This window comes from Dendrobates tinctorius, unplaced genomic scaffold, assembly GCF_039654945.1.
Source record: "Dendrobates tinctorius isolate UK_male_01 unplaced genomic scaffold, ASM3965494v1 ptg000312l, whole genome shotgun sequence".
In the NCBI taxonomy this organism is placed as follows: domain Eukaryota; kingdom Metazoa; phylum Chordata; class Amphibia; order Anura; family Dendrobatidae; genus Dendrobates; species Dendrobates tinctorius.
Window position 1 is genome coordinate 6,774,952 of NW_027361979.1, and position 19,579 is coordinate 6,794,530.

At 47.6% G+C, this 19,579-nt stretch overlaps 1 protein-coding gene across 1 annotated transcript in view; it reads left to right on the forward strand.

The window, feature by feature from the left end:
• The window catches only part of IGFN1 (immunoglobulin like and fibronectin type III domain containing 1), a 224,452-nt gene that overhangs the window by 127,616 nt on the left and 77,257 nt on the right, over positions 1-19,579 (forward strand). Inside the window, 1 exon segment of the mRNA XM_073561065.1 lies at positions 19,280-19,368. Coding sequence (XP_073417166.1) covers positions 19,280-19,368 — 89 coding nt within the window.

The following is a 19,579-nucleotide window of genomic DNA, read 5'->3' on the forward strand; positions in this document are numbered from 1 at the left end:
GGCTACAAACTGTGGGGGGGGAGGGCTGGCTCCAGGTTTTCATGTGCCCTGGGCGAAAGAGCGCCCCTTTAACACATACCACAACTCATCATGCTCCGATACGGCAGAGAAATAGCGGTATAGTACAATGAAAAATACCTCACTTTTTACATCTCATGACGAGGCCCATCTATTTCTCCATACAGAATCATTGGTCCCATATAATGTTTGAAACAGTATATGATGAGCTCCACATAATGCTACAGTATATGTTGGTCCCCATGGATGAAACTCCACTGTCTTATGGGCCCAAATAATGCTCCAAACATAATGGGCCCCATTTCTAATGCTCTAGTGTATAATGGGCCCTGTAAATGCTGCTCCAGTGTCTGATGTCCACCTTTGGAATGTTCCAGTGTATGGTGGGCCCCATCTATCATTCTCCAGAGTATAGTGCTCCCCAAAAATTGCTGTCCCAACATTGAAAACAATCAAATAAGTCTCCTCGCTAGGGAATCCCTGTACTTGTCTGGACAGGTGCTGTAGCTTGCTTAACAGCTCGCCAGCCGTTCTCACGCCCAGTATGGATTGCACGTGATTGCACAAAGGTTAGAAAGGGTACCGTATCCCTGGATAACATGTATGGATAGCGTACACATTCAAAATATATGTCTATACAGCATGAGGCAGGCTCAGACGGTGTTAGGCCCAGTATGGATTGCACGTCATTGCACAAAGGTTAGAAAGGGTACCGTATCCCTGGATAACATGTATGGATAGCGTACACATTCAAAATATATGTCTATACAGCATGAGGCAGGCTCAGACGGTGTTAGGCCCAGTATGGATTGCACGTCATTGCACAAAGGTTAGAAAGGGTACCGTATCCCCGGATAACATGTATGGATAGCGTACACATTCAAAATATATGTCTATACAGCATGAGGCAGGCTCAGACGGTGTTAGGCCCAGTATGGATTGCACGTCATTGCACAAAGGTTAGAAAGGGTACCGTATCCCCGGATAACATGTATGGATAGCGTACACATTCAAAATATATGTCTATACAGCATGAGGCAGGCTCAGACGGTGTTAGGCCCAGTATGGATTGCACGTCATTGCACAAAGGTTAGAAAGGGTACCGTATCCCCGGATAACATGTATGGATAGCGTACACATTCAAAATATATGTCTATACAGCATGAGGCAGGCTCAGACGGTGTTAGGCCCAGTATGGATTGCACGTCATTGCACAAAGGTTAGAAAGGGTACCGTATCCCCGGATAACATGTATGGATAGCGTACACATTCAAAATATATGTCTATACAGCATGAGGCAGGCTCAGACGGTGTTAGGCCCAGTATGGATTGCACGTCATTGCACAAAGGTTAGAAAGGGTACCGTATCCCTGGATAACATGTATGGATAGCGTACACATTCAAAATATATGTCTATACAGCATGAGGCAGGCTCAGACGGTGTTAGGCCCAGTATGGATTGCACGTCATTGCACAAAGGTTAGAAAGGGTACCGTATCCCCGGATAACATGTATGGATAGCGTACACATTCAAAATATATGTCTATACAGCATGAGGCAGGCTCAGACGGTGTTAGGCCCAGTATGGATTGCACGTCATTGCACAAAGGTTAGAAAGGGTACCGTATCCCCGGATAACATGTATGGATAGCGTACACATTCAAAATATATGTCTATACAGCATGAGGCAGGCTCAGACGGTGTTAGGCCCAGTATGGATTGCACGTCATTGCACAAAGGTTAGAAAGGGTACCGTATCCCTGGATAACATGTATGGATAGCGTACACATTCAAAATATATGTCTATACAGCATGAGGCAGGCTCAGACGGTGTTAGGCCCAGTATGGATTGCACGTCATTGCACAAAGGTTAGAAAGGGTACCGTATCCCCGGATAACATGTATGGATAGCGTACACATTCAAAATATATGTCTATACAGCATGAGGCAGGCTCAGACGGTGTTAGGCCCAGTATGGATTGCACGTCATTGCACAAAGGTTAGAAAGGGTACCGTATCCCTGGATAACATGTATGGATAGCGTACACATTCAAAATATATGTCTATACAGCATGAGGCAGGCTCAGACGGTGTTAGGCCCAGTATGGATTGCACGTCATTGCACAAAGGTTAGAAAGGGTACCGTATCCCCGGATAACATGTATGGATAGCGTACACATTCAAAATATATGTCTATACAGCATGAGGCAGGCTCAGACGGTGTTAGGCCCAGTATGGATTGCACGTCATTGCACAAAGGTTAGAAAGGGTACCGTATCCCCGGATAACATGTATGGATAGCGTACACATTCAAAATATATGTTGTAAGGATTCGACTCGCTTAGGTGCGGCGGGAGTCAAACATGAGACACGTTCATTTAAAATTTCACAGGGTTTATTACTCCATAAACCAGAGACAGCACATAAACAGTCCTTAGCTGGGCTGTGTTCCCTCAGGTCCTGTGCACACAGGTCAGGGCAATGTCCAGAGCAGCGCTCTATCTGCAGCCGCAGACACAGGAAGGCTTCTCCTTCCTTGGAACACAGACCACTCTCTGTAGTGTCCCACCTGGACACATGGAAGTCTGTCCACATTCTGCCAGACCTCCTCACAGTCTCCCTCACATGTGCCAAACACCTTAATTACATAGCCCTGTAACCATACCCATAGGTGAGGTATGGACCACATGAGCTGGTCACATGGTCAGGACTTCACCACAGGTCCTGAACATACACACATCTTCAGGCAAAATGGAGTACATTCCGCACCCAGTGCACTAAATGACATCTTTAGTGCTCATGTACACTATAGGCAAAATACTCCGGGTTGCATCACAGGGAGCATCCCTCCATGTGACATATCTCCCATTAACCACGCGATCACCTGTCACACCACATATCCCCCTCCTCTGCCTAAAGCCGTGGGGCTTGGCACTTTCTATTACTCGACCAGAGATCCTTCTCGGTCGTCTCTGCCAGTCAAATCGTCTATCAAAGTCAGGCCCTGCTAGTGAACTCTTCAGTAGGCGCCCCTTATCCGACTCTGTCTTGTTCTTTGATAAAGATGGGCACACGTCAGACCACCCGCATCCCTGGCGGTCAGTATGGTGTTGCGACTCCCTTGCCCCCATACCTCTTGTCTGGACTGACTCTTTGTCACCACGTCTTCTACAGGGTCTCCTGCCTAGGTCACTCAGCTCTGAGCTAACTGAGGCATCACTACTTCCTCTTCCATCAGGCCACCTACTGTCCTCTCTCTGCTGGCCATTTCTCCTAAGGTCTATAAGGTCCCAAGAGCAGCCCTTCCATTTATCTCTATGTACTCTCTTATCTCCATCTTTAGGACTTCCAGTCTTAAGTGAACCTCTTTGTCTTTCTATACCGCGAGTTGAAGGAGGCGGCCATCTTCTTTCCATTTCCTCCAGCTCTCTACTGATCTGCTTCCTCTCAAGTCTTAGCTGCTCTACTTCTTTCAGGTATGACACGCGATACTCCAGGAGCATCCGGATATTCCCAAGGCTCTCCATGGACCCAACAATGAGGAATGGAACCATCCCATCTTCATCCTTGTCCTGGGCTTCGTCATCAGCCGGAATCCTCACTCTCATCACGCCAGACCTGTTCACCATGTCCTGCATCACTTTCCCAAACCTTCCGATGACTTTCCTCACCAGACCTCCGGGCACTTGAATGATGTCTTCTGCAATGCCCTGCTGACTTTGAACTTTCCTCGCACACTCTAGACATCGAGCGGCTTCTTTTTTTCCCAACAGGATCATCTGCCTTGTGCGGAGGCATTGTAGATGCATATCCCTCAGGATAGTAACCCGCTTCCTTGTGACTTCCTTAGATGACAGTATGACCAGCTGCTTCGTCTCTGGTGCCCAGATCACACTGCATGCTTCTATAGCCTTCCTAAAGGCCTCATGCACACCTTCCTCAGCACAGGCTTCCTGCATGTCTTCTGGTACTTCAATTACAACCTTGAAGGTCGTGGACTTGCTCTCATCCTGAACAGATGGCTCTGGGTTCCCTACGGACACTTCCCTCAAGATATCTGTCACGATTGGATGACTGTCTTGTGCAGCCCTTGGCTCACCATCTTCCTGAGATTTACAGTCTTCAGGACCCTTTTCCAAGATGGGCTTTGGCAGTTCTGCCTTGCTATCAGGCGGGCACGGCTGCTGTACGTCCTCGCCAATCCACTTCTCCCGTAGAAGACCTTTTCCTACTCCACTGAGTTCTTGCAGAACTTTATCTCGCTCCTCTGCCAGGTAGCGACGCTCATCCTCTCTCCTGAGAATCTCCTGTTGATACTTCTCTTGGGCCTCTCTGAGCACCTCCATATCTTCCAACAGGGTCTTGTTCATGGTTTTACACGCTGACAGGTGACCTCTGAGCTCAGAGACTTCCTTCTCCAGCTCATCCACTCTGTGCTCAGTCACTTGTCTCAGTGCTTTGCCTGCCAAGAGCTCGGACTCTAGGTGGTGCAACCGCTCCACCTGCGCGGAGTTGGCGACTTCCAGACTCGCCACCTTCAGACACACCCTCGCCAGCTGCTGACACATCTCTTCGCGCCCTTGCTCCAAGTCTCGTAGGTGCGCTTCTACCTGGGGCAAACTGTCATTACACTGGATTCGTGCTTCTGTCTGACAAACACTGTCTTCAGCCCTAGTGGTTGCTACTGGCAATAACATATTACAGTCACGCCTGGTACCTGTGTCACACCCCACCGCATGGGAAATGTTCATGTTGCTCTCTGTTCGGGTGTCAGGTCCACTCTTTTTAATTACCACACCACTATCAGTCTCTCCCTGGTACCCGTCATTACTACCTGGAAAGGATATTCCACATTCTGAAAAAGACCTGCACATACACTGCGGTACTCCAGACGTACCTACTGAGTCACCCAGTGCTGTCACTTCTTCAAACTTGGCCCCTTTCTGGACCACCACCCCGCTTTGGGTTTCCACCCCCTCCCGGGACTCCACCCCATTTTGGGTTACCACCCCAATTTGGGCCACCGCCCCCTTTGGGGACTCCACCCCTTTACGGGCTACCACCCCGATTTGGGCCACCGCCCCCTTTTGGGACTCCACCCCTTTACGGGCTACCTCCCCGATTTGGGCCACCGCCCCCTTTTGGGACTCCACCCCTTTTCGGGATCTCCCCATGTCTGTCCTGCAGAACCTCTTAGGCCACAGTTCACACAGTACAGTTTTTTTTTTTTTTCCTTCAGGCTGGTACTGGCCCTTTAAGCACGACACCACTTCTTTCTGGCACTGCCTCAGCTCCTGCCGTCGCTCACAAGCAGCTGCTGGTGTCTCTGCAGCTCCTGCTGCGTCGTCTTCGTGGACCCGCCGATCCACCGGAAGCCACTTGTTGCCCTCAAAAGGAAGAAAAAAACCACAAAAGCGCGCCCATAGGGCCTTACCAGTGCAGGTATAATGGGTATAACGACATAATACAGGGTACTCACCCTTTATAGTTGTGTAAAGCCACAACTACTGTATCCGCTTAGATATATGTAATAAAGCTGCAGCAGGATGGTGTAGACAGACAGCGTCTGCTACCAATGCTCAAATAGGAGATTCCAAAAAGAAAAAACATCAGGTCCCCGCGCTGCGAGACCTTCGTGACGCCCTCACCACAGCAAGCACTTTCGGGGTTTTTTTTTTTTTTTTTTTTTCAGAGAAACGAGGAGAAAAAAAACAAAACACATGCACAGTCTCTCACTGACTCTGGTCAGTGCAACACGGATTCCTGTCCGTTACCTGCTGGTGTCAGCCACACAGGTTCTCGGGTACCTTTTCTCCTCATAGGCATCCCACAAATCTCCATACAGTCATTTCCTCTGACCTCGGTCAGTATTACTCACGATTTTCCATACCGTCTGTGCTCCTGGGAATCGCTGCCCGCAGTCTCCACCAATTGTAAGGATTCGACTCGCTTAGGTGCGGCGGGAGTCAAACATGAGGCACGTTCCTTTAAAATTTCACAGGGTTTATTACTCCATAAACCAGAGACAGCACATAAACAGTCCTTAGCTGGGCTGTGTTCCCTCAGGTCCTGTGCACACAGGTCAGGGCAATGTCCAGAGCAGCGCTCTATCTGCAGCCGCAGACACAGGAAGGCTTCTCCTTCCTTGGAACACAGACCACTCTCTGTAGTGTCCCACCTGGACACATGGAAGTCTGTCCACACTCTGCCAGACCTCCTCACAGTCTCCCTCACATGTGCCAAACACCTTAATTACATAGCCCTGTAACCACACCCATAGGTGAGGTATGGACCACATGAGCTGGTCACATGGTCAGGACTTCACCACAGGTCCTGAACATACACACATCTTCAGGCAAAATGGAGTACATTCCGCACCCAGTGCACTAAATGACATCTTTAGTGCTCATGTACACTAAAGGCAAAATACTCCGGGTTGCATCGCAGGGAGCATCCCTCCATGTGACATATCTCCCATTAACCACGCGATCACCTGTCACACCACAATGTCTATACAGCATGAGGCAGGCTCAGACGGTGTTAGGCCCAGTATGGATTGCACGTCATTGCACAAAGGTTAGAAAGGGTACCGTATCCCCGGATAACATGTATGGATAGCGTACACATTCAAAATATATGTCTCAGGAGGCAGGCTCAGACGGTGTCAGGCACAGTATGGATTTGACGGCCCAGATTACACAGCGGAGGAGCAGGGAGAGGTAAAGATTGCAAATGCTGGGGCCCTGCCCAAGCAAGGGGGGCCCACTCGTGGGCGTCGGTACTGGCACTGGGCCCCTCATAGTACAGAGGTGTGTCTGACGGCGGGTGTGCACCACCGCCGTCAGAGACACTTGATTGCACTATGAGGGACCCTGTGCCAGTGCCCGCGCCCAAGAGTCGGCCTACCCACCTGTCCAGGGCAACGGCACTCGCACGGTGTCGTGCGGTAGGTGGTGACCCCGGCCATGGGGGGGGAGGCAGCACAGTTAGGGAGTTTTAGAAAGTGGCATATGTTGATGTTGGACATTCAGCTGATGCAAAAGGCGAAATAGGTGAAGTACCAGGAAGAGGTGGACCAAAGCAAGCCATTTTTCTGTCACCCTATGTGTCATCAGGGGAAGGTGGGACAAAATCCTTGGAAACCCATGCGTGGTTCATTTTAATGAAGGTTAGATCATCCACATTTTGGGTTGACAGACGGGTCCTTTTTTCTGTAAGGATTGATCCAGCTGCACTGAAGACTCTTTCCGATAGCACACTTGCAGCTGGGCAAGCGAGCTCCTGTAAGGCATATTGGGCCAATTCAGGCCAGGTGTCCAGTTTAGCGGCCCAATAGTCAAAGGGGAATGACCTGTGTGGGAGAACATCGATATGGGAGGAAAAGTAGTTTGTAACCATAGTTGACAACTGCTGTCTCCTGTCACTTTCCATCGATGCAGTATTACCAGTTGTGTGAGCGGTATTTGAAAAATCAGTCCACAACATTGTCATGAAACCCGTCTCCAACGCCACTTCTGCTGTGTGCACCACGAACACCTCTGCCAAGCTGCCCCCGGCCCGTACGGCTCGTGTGAGAACCATCACCGCTGCTGTGTGCTGGGAATGCCTCAAGCAACCGATTTACCAGAGTTGCTTGTTTATTAGCCAATATTAGGTCAAGGTTCTCCTGTGGCATGATGTTTTGTAATTTGCCTTTATAGCGTGGATCCAGGATGCTGGCCAACCAGTAGTCGTCATCGTTCATCATTTTGGCAATGCGGGGGTCCCTTTTTAGGATCCGCAAGGCATAATCTGACATGTGGGCCAATGTTCCCGGTGTCAATGATGCACTGCAAGTGCTGGGTGGAGGAGCACTTTCTGGCAAATCCACATCCCTCCAGTCACGCACAAACCCTGTACCAGACCTTGCCACACCAACATTTTCACTTGCCCCACGAGATGCATCCTCCTCCCCTAAGTAATCATCTCCATCATCCTCCTCCTCCTCCTCCTCCTCTTCTTCCTCCACTTCGTCCAGGAGAGGTCCCTGAGCAGACAATGGCTGAATGTCATCAAGGATTCCCTCCTCCTCTTCCTCCTCATCAACATTGGCTGCAGACGCCTGCTCCTTAAGGTGCGTCAAAGTTTGCATGAGCAGACGCATAAGTGGGATGCTAATGCTTAGGATGGCGTCGTCTGCGCTTACCAGCCGTGTGCATTCCTCAAAACACTGAAGGACTTTACAAAGGTCTTTCAGCTTCGACCACTGCACGCCTGTCAACTCCATGTCTGCTCTCAAAGTGCCTGGCCGTGTATCCTCCCACAAATGCATTATGGCCTGCCTCTGCTCGCACAGCCGCTCCACCATGTGCAGGGTGGAGTTCCACCTTGTTGCAATGTCGATAATGAGGCGGTGGTTGGGAAGGTGGAGCAATCGCTGCAGCTTCTGCATACGAACGGAGTGTACAGGCGACCGGCGGATGTGCGCGCACAGTCTTCGCACCTTCTGGAGCAGGGCTGTTAACTCCGGATAATTTTTGAGGAAGCACTGCACCACCAGGTTCAATGTGTGAGCCAAGCAAGGTATGTGGCTGAGTTTTGAAAGGGCTATGGCTGCCACAAAATTACGGCCGTTATCACTAACTACCTTGCCTGCCTCAAGATGTACACTGCCCAGCCATGACTCAGTTTGTCGCTTCAAGTACTCGGCCAGCACCTCGGCGGTGTGTCTGTCGCCCAAACACATCATCTGCAACACAGCCTGCTGACGCTTTCCACTAGCTGCTCGATAGGGGGACACATCGTGTGCAACAGTGGCAGCTGCAGATGGAGTGCTCGTACGACTGCGCTCTGTGGACGAGCTTTCGCTTCCGGAGGAGGAGGAGGAGGAGGGTCGAACGCCTACAGCCAACTGTTTCCTATACCGTGGGCTAGGCAGCACTGTCCCACCACCGCTGTCCCCTGTGGACCCTGCATCCACCACATTAACTCAGTGCGCAGTGATGGACACGTAACGGCCCTGGCCATGCCGACTGGACCATGCATCAGTTGTGAGGTGCACCTTTCCGCTCACTGACTGCTTGAGTGCATGGACAATGCGGTCTTTCACATGATGGTGGAGGGCTGGGATGGCTTTGCGAGAGAAGAAGTGGCGACTGGGTAGGTCATAGCGTGGTACTGCATAGGCCATGAGTTCGCGGAAAGCTGTGCTTTCCACCAACCGAAAGGGCATCATCTCAAACGAGATTAGTTTGGCAATGTGGGCGTTCAAACCCAGTGTACGCGGATGAGAGACTGAGTACTTTCTTGACCTACTCATAGTGTCTGGGAGGGTGAGCTGGACTTGAGAGCTGCATATGGTGGAAGTAGCGGTGGACAGGGCGGACTGAGAGAGGGTTGATGATGGTGATGGAGTTGGTGTTCTTTCTGATGGCCTAGAATCAGTCTTTCGTTGATATAACAGTGGGATTCCCTGACTGCTGTGGCCTTGCAACGACACCTCAACATTTGCTGCTGTGCTAACCGGTGGGCTTACAGTGGGGGAAACAATGTAGCGTTGCTGACTACCTTCGTTGTGATCAGTTGCACATGTGGCACTTGAGGTTTGGTGTTGTGTCCACGCTTGCAAGTGCATGCTGGTTAAATGTCTAAGCATGCAACTGGTATTCAAATTTTTCAGATTTTTCCCTCGGCTAAAGGTCTTTGCGCACTTCTTACAGATAACCTTGGCCTGATCATGAGGATTTTGTTCAAAAAAGTGCCACACTGCACTCTTCCTACTTTGGCAGACATTTTGCGGCCTAGCACGCTGTGATCTTTTGACCCTCTGGACAAGCTGTCCAGCAACTCTTTTGATGTTTGGAACCTGTCTTTGAAGTGCTCCGGGCCTGCCAGATAACAGCTGTTGCGATGTCGATGTCTGCTGTGGATGCTCCTCATCTGAGCTATTGGAAGCAGCACCCTCTTCCCCCAATGGATGCCAATCTGGGTCAACAACTGGGTCATCCATCACCTCCTCTTCTATGTCATGTGCACCTTTCTCTGTGTCACCGAGTATGGTGGTATAGTGTGCGGGAAGGGGCACCTGAGTCTCATCAGGGTCAAAATCTGGCTCTGTACACTGCGAGGACAATGTAGTGCTCTGAGTGAATGTACCAGCAGAATCATCCATCAGCGGCTGTGCATCAGTGCACTCCATGTCAGATTCATCTTGGCCTGGGTAATTCACCATTTGACTTGATAACCCAGGCATGGTATGTGAAAACAGCTCCATGGAGTAATCAGTAGTATGGCCTGCGTCATCCTTCAATCTTGGTTGGGGTTAAGGACACAAGGAAAGGTGTGGTTCATGAACATGAGCCTCCAATGACGACTCAGTGCTTTTACTTTTTACAACTGAAGAAGAGGAGGCGATAGAGCTGGAGGCTGAGTCAGCAATGTAAGACAAAACTTTTTCCTGATGCTCTGCCTTTAAAAGTGGTTTGCCAACTCCTAGAAAACTAAGCGTTCGAGGCCTTATGTAGCCAGACGATGACGCAGGGTCAGCACCTCCTGCATTCGGTCCTATTTTGCTCTTGCCACTACCATCAGATCCACCACCAACACCATCATTACCAGCTGCCAACCCCCGCCCAATTCCACGGCCTCTTCCACCAGCCTTCCTCATTTTTGGTAGAAATGTAGACAAAATCCAACAAACTATATAGTAATGTAAAACAAGGTAAAAGGTGTCTGTAGGACAGGGGAGATTTAGAATTTCTGCACACACTTGTGGACAGTGGACACTTTTGGATTGTGTGAGGCCCACTGATATCTGAGCGCTATGTGACACGCTCGATGGCACAGCTGCCTGTGACCAAAGTGACGAGAGGATAATGGAGATTTTGAATCTCTGCGTACACTTTTGGACACTGGACACTTGTAGATTGTGTGAGGCCCACTGATATCTGAGCGCTATGTGACACGCTCGATGGCACAGCTGCCTGTGACCAAAGTGACGAGAGGATAATGGAGATTTTGAATCTCTGCGTACACTTTTGGACACTGGACACTTGTGGATTGTGTGAGGCCCACTGATATCTGAGCGCTATGTGACACGCTCGATGGCACAGCTGCCTGTGACCAAAGTGACGAGAGGATAATGGAGATTTTGAATCTCTGCTTACACTTTTGGACACTGGACACTTGTGGATTGTGTGAGGCCCACTGATATCTGAGCGCTATGTGACACGCTCGATGGCACAGCTGCCTGTGACCAAAGTGACGAGAGGATAATGGAGATTTTGATTCTCTGCGTACACTTTTGGACACTGGACACTTGTGGATTGTGTGAGGCCCACTGATATCTGAGCGCTATGTGACACGCTCGATGGCACAGCTGCCTGTGACCAAAGTGACGAGAGGATAATGGAGATTTTGAATCTCTGCGTACACTTTTGGACACTGGACACTTGTGGATTGTGTGAGGCCCACTGATATGTGAGCGCTATGTGACACGCTCGATGGCACAGCTGCCTGTGACCAAAGTGACGAGAGGATAATGGAGATTTTGATTCTCTGCGTACACTTTTGGACACTGGACACTTGTAGATTGTGTGAGGCCCACTGATATCTGAGCGCTATGTGACACGCTCGATGGCACAGCTGCCTGTGACCAAAGTGACGAGAGGATAATGGAGATTTTGAATCTCTGCGTACACTTTTGGACACTGGACACTTGTAGATTGTGTGAGGCCCACTGATATCTGAGCGCTATGTGACACGCTCGATGGCACAGCTGCCTGTGACCAAAGTGACGAGAGGATAATGGAGATTTTGAATCTCTGCGTACACTTTTGGACACTGGACACTTGTGGATTGTGTGAGGCCCACTGATATCTGAGCGCTATGTGACACGCTCGATGGCACAGCTGCCTGTGACCAAAGTGACGAGAGGATAATGGAGATTTTGAATCTCTGCGTACACTTTTGGACACTGGACACTTGTGGATTGTGTGAGGCCCACTGATATCTGAGCGCTATGTGACACGCTCGATGGCACAGCTGTGACAAAAGTGACTAGAGGATAAGGGAGATTGGATTGCTTTTAAAAAAGCAGTTTGCGGAGCAGTGGGTAAACAGCAATGCCAGCGTGTCAGGAAGCCTTAGAAGGCAGCCCAACAACCAACACCACTGATACACCACAATATAGCCTCCCCTTGCACTGCACACACAGTGACTTGTGTGTTGTGCAGGCCAAATCGCTAGCAGCAGAAGCAGTTCTTTTGTCTTCTTCCCTGCCTAACGCTCTCCCTACAGAATCAGCAGCAACCTCTCCCTATACTAAGATCGGCAGAAGTAAGATGGCGGTCGGCGTCCACGCCCTTTTATACCCCCTGTGACGCCCACCAAAGCAAGCCAATCACTTGCATGCCCTTCTGAAAGATGGTGGTGACCCGTGCCTAGGTCATCACGTTGCCCACAGTGTCCGTGGATCCTGATTGGCTGAAAGAGCGCAAAAAAACCTTTGGAAACGCGACTTTGGCACGTAAGTCGCCGACCTCGTGGCCGACCTCATCCTAGGGTCGGGTTTCGTTTCATGAAACCCGACTTTGCCAAAAGTCGGCGACTTTTGAATTTTTTCGACCCGTTTCGCTCAACTCTAGTGGTGATAGTTTTACCATGTGTACTAACCCGGGGGGCCTCTCATGCTCTGTAAACCAACTGAAGCGAGGGAGAGGTACCGCCCTTTTATCTTCAGTAGGGTTCCTGTCCTGACTGGGCGGATCCCCTCTCTCATGTGTGCCGTCATGGGCTCCGGAAAAACCGGCTACCGGTAAGTAACCTTGGTGTTTCTGACATAATAAAAATCACCACTATTGATGATTTTGACATCCCGCCGCAGCTTTTCATCAATGGTGCCCATTTTAACAAGAAAATGCCAAGATTTGCAACATTTTTGCATAATTTGCATGTCTTCGGTCCATCTGTTGTTAATGTCTGTGATAATGTGCTGATGCAATTGGCACACATTGATAAAATCAGTGGACCCTATCCTGGTCTATATATGAAACATGCGATAAAAGGAAACTCCTGCCCCCATTTTTGCTTCTGTTTCAAAACAATCCTTCTTCCATTTTGTTATGTAAATGAGGGGCCAGGGGGCCTACCAGCATCTAAAGTTCCCTGACTGACAGGTCTGACCTGCCTCACTCTCGCTGGCAACGTCATTCCCCATTCCGGTCATCTTCTCCAAGGCGACGACGGATGGGCAGATGCATAGTCCTGATCTCACTGCATAGTCTGGATTTACCTGCCCTTACACGACTGTTGGGAATGAGATTTCGGAAGAGGAAAGCAGGTCTCTCAGACTAGGGGGATTTGTCGGTCCGAGAGATCCAGACAAGTTAGATAAAGGGATTACTTTGGAATAGAAACATGAGTTACGAAAAAGAAGGTATAGATTTATTCTGCAATACTATCACCTAACAAATATTTTTGGATTATGTTACGAATCCCTGCTGACAGGTGCCTTTCAGCTGAGCACAGGGCAACTTGCTTTATTTCTTTATGAAGTACGGGCTGTACTTTGCAAGGTTTTTGTTAGTGATTAGTTTTCAAACTCACACACAGGAGACCTCTATCCAGTTGCTAAGCAAAACCTCACTTTAGACATAGAGGTGAAGACTTACTAAAACTGTACAAGGAAGATTACTAGAGAGCTGTATTGCCCACGATCAGTACATGCTGCGGGTTGGCCACAGCGTGCTTGTGCAGCGTCCAACTGTTACAGCATAATGGATGGGATTTCCAGAAATTCCATGCCCACTATGCATCCACAGATGCCCACGGATCACCCATGGAGACGGACATGCAGCGCATCTCCCCAGACTGCAGTCAATTTGTTTTGCAAGAGAAATTGCACCAATACAATGTATAGAACGTGATGAATCCGCACAGCTCAGTGAACACATCCGGATTTACCTGCATTCAATAGACGGCAGCACTTTGGACAAATCGAACATGTGCTGCGTCCAAAGCGCTGCCGATTCCTGATTGTGGGCACAGAATCTAAGGTTTATCCCCGCAACCAATGTCAACACCACCACAAATAGTAAATACAATGTACGGCAATGTTATAATGACATTTCTGTGCACATATTCAGCTTTCTGTTATTTTCTTTATCCACTTCATGGTTCAAAAGCTGTTAAGGGAAGCAGCATGTCCAGTCTTCAGGTTCTGCTAGGAAGCCGCTTGCTAGTTATAATTTAACCTCTTTCCGACATCAGGCGTAATAGTTCGTCGATGTCTAACTCCCTCCCTTTGATGTGGGCTCCGGCTTAAAATTTAAGCAATTATTAACATAACCTTATGTATAAAAGATTATGCAGTCTAATTGGCATTTGCGGGGTAACAGACGCCCTTTAAATATTGCCGTTCTCCGCAGCCCATCGTCCTGTGTATACATGTGCTGCCGAGAACAATGCTATCCAGCGTGCATAGTGCGACCATGTTAGTGATTATTCTCTGCACATGAAAGTGTGGTCACAACTAGAGATGAGCGAGTACAGTGCCTTGCAAAAGTATTCGGCCCCCTGGAACTTTTCAACCTTTTCCCACATGTCATGCTTCAAACATAGATACCAAATGTAAATTTTTGGTGAAGAATCAACAACAAGTGGAACACAATTGTGAAGTTGAATGAAATTTATTGGTTATTTTATATTTTTGTGGAAATTCAAAAACTGAAAAGTGGAGCGTGCAATATTATTCGGCCACTTTAACTTAATACTTTGTTGCGCCACCTTTTGCTGCGATTACAGCTGCAAGTCGCTTGGAGTATGTCTCTATCAGTTTTGTACATCGAGAGACTGAAATTTTTGCCCATTCTTCCTTGGCAAACAGCTCGAGCTCAGTGAGGTTCCTTGGCAAACAGCTCGAGCTCAGTGAGGTTTGATGGAGATCGTTTGTGAACAGTAGTTTTCAGCTCTTTCCACAGATTCTCAATTGGATTCAGGTCTGGACTTTGACTTGGCCATTCTAACACCTGGATACGTTTATTTGTGAACAATTCCATTGTAGATTTTGCTTTATGTTTGGGATCAGTGTCTTGTTGGAAGACAAATCTCCGTCCCAGTCTCAGGTCTTTTGCAGACTCCAACAGGTTTTCTTCAGGAATGGTCCTGTATTTGGCTCCATCCATCTTCCCATCAATTTTAACTATCTTCCCTGTCCCTGGTGAAGAAAAGCAGGCCTAAACCATGATGCTGCCACCACCATGTTTGACAGTGGGGATGGTGTGTTCAGGGTGATGAGCTGTGTTGCCTTTACGCCAAACATATTGTTGCCAAAAAGTTCGATTTTGGTTTCATCTGACCAGAGCACCTTCTTCCACATACAAACTCCTTGCAGATGTTGTCCTTGGTGGGATTTGAACCCAGGACTCCAGCGCTGCAAGGCTGCAGTGCTAACCACTGAGCCACCGTGCTGCCCAATAAATTTCATTCAACTTCACAATTGTGTCCCATTTGTTGTTGATTCTTCACCAAAAATTTTCATTTGGTATCTTTATGTTTGAAGCATGATATGTGGGAAAAGGTTGAAAAGTTCCAGGGGGCCAAATACTTTCGCAAGGCACTGTATATATTCTACTAGATTATCACAAAATCCCCCAAACTCGGGTCTGGATACAAGATGAAAATGATAATAGCCAATTATAGTCAACCAAAACAGGGAGTCAAGATACCCACCCCAGCCTATGCACGTTTTACACAATGTGCTTCATCAGGGAGTGGGTATCTGGTTAAAGGGTGCTCATTTTTAATACACAGAATCCAACAGGAATATAGTAATATAGAGAAGTATAAAAAGTATATCCAAAATGTAGACGCAGAAATAATCTGTGTGAGGTCACTATGTAGGCTGATGAACTGACTTCTCACAGGATGAGAAGATCAAGGACGTCATTAATGACACTGCATGACACTTTTCTAGAGAACAACCAGACCTTGAGCTGCTCACAGAGCATACTTAAGAAAAGGCTGCAGGTTCATATCCAACCTGCAGAGGGCACCATCTACAAGAACAAATAGAATACAAACCTAGAAAAGAGACCAAATATTAAAAGTAATGAAATTAGAGTAAGAAAAAAAACTTGACCCAGGCTGTGTAAATACATACAGAAAGTGCCAAAAAAAGACAGAAAAGTGAAAAGTACAGTAAATGAAAAGACTTATAAGAAAATAAAGGTGAAAAGTGCAAAAAGTAAATCAATAAAAAAGTTAGGACATGAGTGAGAAGTAAGACAAAGTGAGGTGCATATATAGACAAATACCAGAAGAAATGAAAGTGCAAAAAGAAGGTGATCAAAAATGCAAAATTGAAGAAAGAGTGAGATAATGTTTATGTACATACACGTCTATACATACAGTATGAATATAGGACTAAATATATAATAATAAAAATGACAGAAGAACAGCAAGCGCTGCCCCAGACAACAACACAGGAGGCAACCCAGGACCAGCATCAAACAAGCAATGCAGCACACGCACACAGTAACTCCACTATCATTCTATATTTCTATGATATACAGTGGGGAAAAAAAGTATTTAGTGAGCCACCAATTGTACAAGTTCTCCTTCTTAAAAAGATGAGAGAGGCCTGTAATTGACATCATAGGTAGACCACAATTATAAGAGTCAAAATGAGAAAACAAATCCAGAAAATCACCTTGTCTGATTTGGCAAGATTTATTTTGCAAATTATGGTGAAAAATAAGTATTTGGTCATTAACAAAAGTTCATCTCAATATGTTGCTATATATCCTTTGTTGGCAATGACAGAGGTCAAACGTTTTCTGTCAGTCTTCACAAGGATGGCACACACTGTTGGTGGTATGCTGGCCCATTCCTCCATGCAGATCTCCTCTAGAGCAGTGATGTTTTGGGCCTGTCACTGGGCAACACAGACTTTCAAATCCCTCCAAAGGTTTTCTATGAGGTTGAGATCTGGAGACCGGCTAGGCCACTCCAGGACCTTCATATGCTTCTTACGAAGCCACTCCTTCTATACCCTGGTGGGGTGTGCTTGGGATCATTATCATGCTGAAAGACCCATCCATGTTTCATCTTCAATGCCCTTGCTGATGGAAAGAGTTTTGCACTCAAAATATCACGATACATGGCCCCATTTATTCTTTCATGTACACGGATCAGTCGTCCTGGTCCCTTTGCAGAGAAACAGCCCAAAAGCATGATGTTGCCACTCCCATGCTTCACAGCAGGTATGGTGTTCTTTGGATGCAACTCAGCATTCTGTCTCCTCCAAACACGACAAGTTTTGTTTCTACCCAACAGTTCTACTTTGGTTTCATCAGACCATATGACATTCTCCCAGTACTCTTCTGGATAATCCAAATGCTCTCTAGCAAACTTCAGACAGGCGTAGACATGTACTGACTTAAGCAGGGGCCTATCTGGCACTGCAGGATCTGAGTTCCTTGCGGTGTAGTGTGTTACTGATGGTAGCGTTTGTTACGGTGGTCCCAGCTCTATGCAGGTCATTCACTAGGTACCCCCGTGTGGTTCTTGGATTTTTGCCACCGTTCTTGTGATCATTTTGACCCCATGTGGTGAGATCTTGCGTGGAGCCCCAGATCAGGGAGATTATCAGTGGGTCTTGTATGTCTTCCATTTTCTTATTATTGCTCCCACAATTAATTTCATCACACCAAGCTGCTTGCCTATTACAGATTCAGTTTTCCCAGCCTGGTGCAGGGCTACAATTTTGCTTCTGGTGTCCTTCGATAGCTCTTTGGTCTTCACCATAGTGGAGTTTGGAGTGTGACTGAGGTTGTGGACAGGTGTCTTTTATACACAGCCCCGCACATCCCCGGCAGAGGCCGGCACCGCCCCGCACAGGCCCGTACAGCCCCGGCAGAGGCCGGCACGGCCCCGGCAGAGCCTGGCACAGGCCCAGCAGAGGCCGGCACAGCCCCACACATCCCCGGCAGAGGCCGGCACAGCCTCGCACAGCACCGGCAGAGCCCGGCACAGCCCAAAACATCCCCGCAAAAGGCCGGCACAGCCCCGCAAGCACCGGCACAGCCCCTGCAGAGCCCGGCACAGCCTCGCACATGCCCGGCAGAGCCTACAGAGCCTGGTAGAGCCCTGTACAGGCCCCACACACACACACAGCCCCACAGACCCCTGGACACATTCTCTGCACACATTCTCCGTGCACACATAGACTCCGCCCACACACATTCTCTGCTCATTACTCGCATTTCCCATAGACTTTCATTGGACTCGCTACTCGTTACGAATGCCTGAGTATTAGGAGCTACTCGTAACAGCGAGTCCGAGTATTTCACTACTCGCTTATCCCTAATTTATAATCTTAATGATTTGTTTTGGTCATCTAATGTATCTGGAAAAAAACGTCTGATTTTTTCGACGAGCTTTCCAGAAAAAGATGAAAAATGAAGTTGACAACCTTAACTTAGGCTAGTTTCACACTAGCATATCGCAGATCTACGGAGGGATATGGACTTCCTCATTGAAGCTCGGCTGTCTACGTCGGCATGCGGCCTGCGTACCTTATCTTTAGCATGGATGCATGTGGATGCCTCCGCATGCGTCGTTTTGACGGTGCGGCGACCTGCACCGAACGCAATGTGTTGGATTTTGTTGCAGTCACCGCACCGTCAAAACGACGCATGCGGAGGCATCCACATACATCGGCATGGCCTGCGTACCCAATGCTAAAGATAGGGTATGCAGGCCGCATGCTGATGTAGGTGGAGCTGAACGGAGAAGGCACAGCAGTGGGCGGAGCTTCACGGAGGAAGTCCGCATCCCTCCGCAGCTCTGCCATACGCTAGTGTGAAACTAGCCTTACACTTGTGCATTATATATAAGCAGTGGAAGTAGGAATGAGCAATATTAATATATATGAATGCAGAGTATATTTTTTGTGTGCATGTATGTGTTTGAACTTTACTATTTCATTATGGGTTTCCTTGAACATTTGGTTGGTAGATTCATATACAAAATTATTTTGAACACCTATTATAAATTGCTCAGGTTAAAAAGAGGTACAACTTTTTTGATACTTTGGAATTGCAAAATATTTTTTTATTTGTTGCATTACAAATATTTAGTAATATTATAATTGTTATAAAAAGAAATTGTAGAACTATAAGTACCGTAAATGTATTCTAAAAGATCCTAATGTAATTCTTTTTTGGAGAATCTGTTACATTTAAAGAGAATGTTATAATTATGTTCAAAAACTTTATTGTAGATCGTCCAAAAATTCGACTTCCCAGATACCTTCGTCAAACGTATGTGAAGCATGTTGGAGAAACAGTGAATTTGGTTATTCCTTTCCAGGTAATGGTGTCTAATTTGCAGTGTGCTGGGCTTACATATGGTAAATTTGTATTGGATTTTCAAAACTGCCTAGAAACTCAATTTCTATAATTAACCAATAGCTAACAAGGTTACCTTGTCACTTTAAGATGCATGGATTGGAACCTGTGATTACCCTGCAAATCTTATAATGTGTTTAAAAATTAAAAAACAAGAATAGTTATAAAATAAA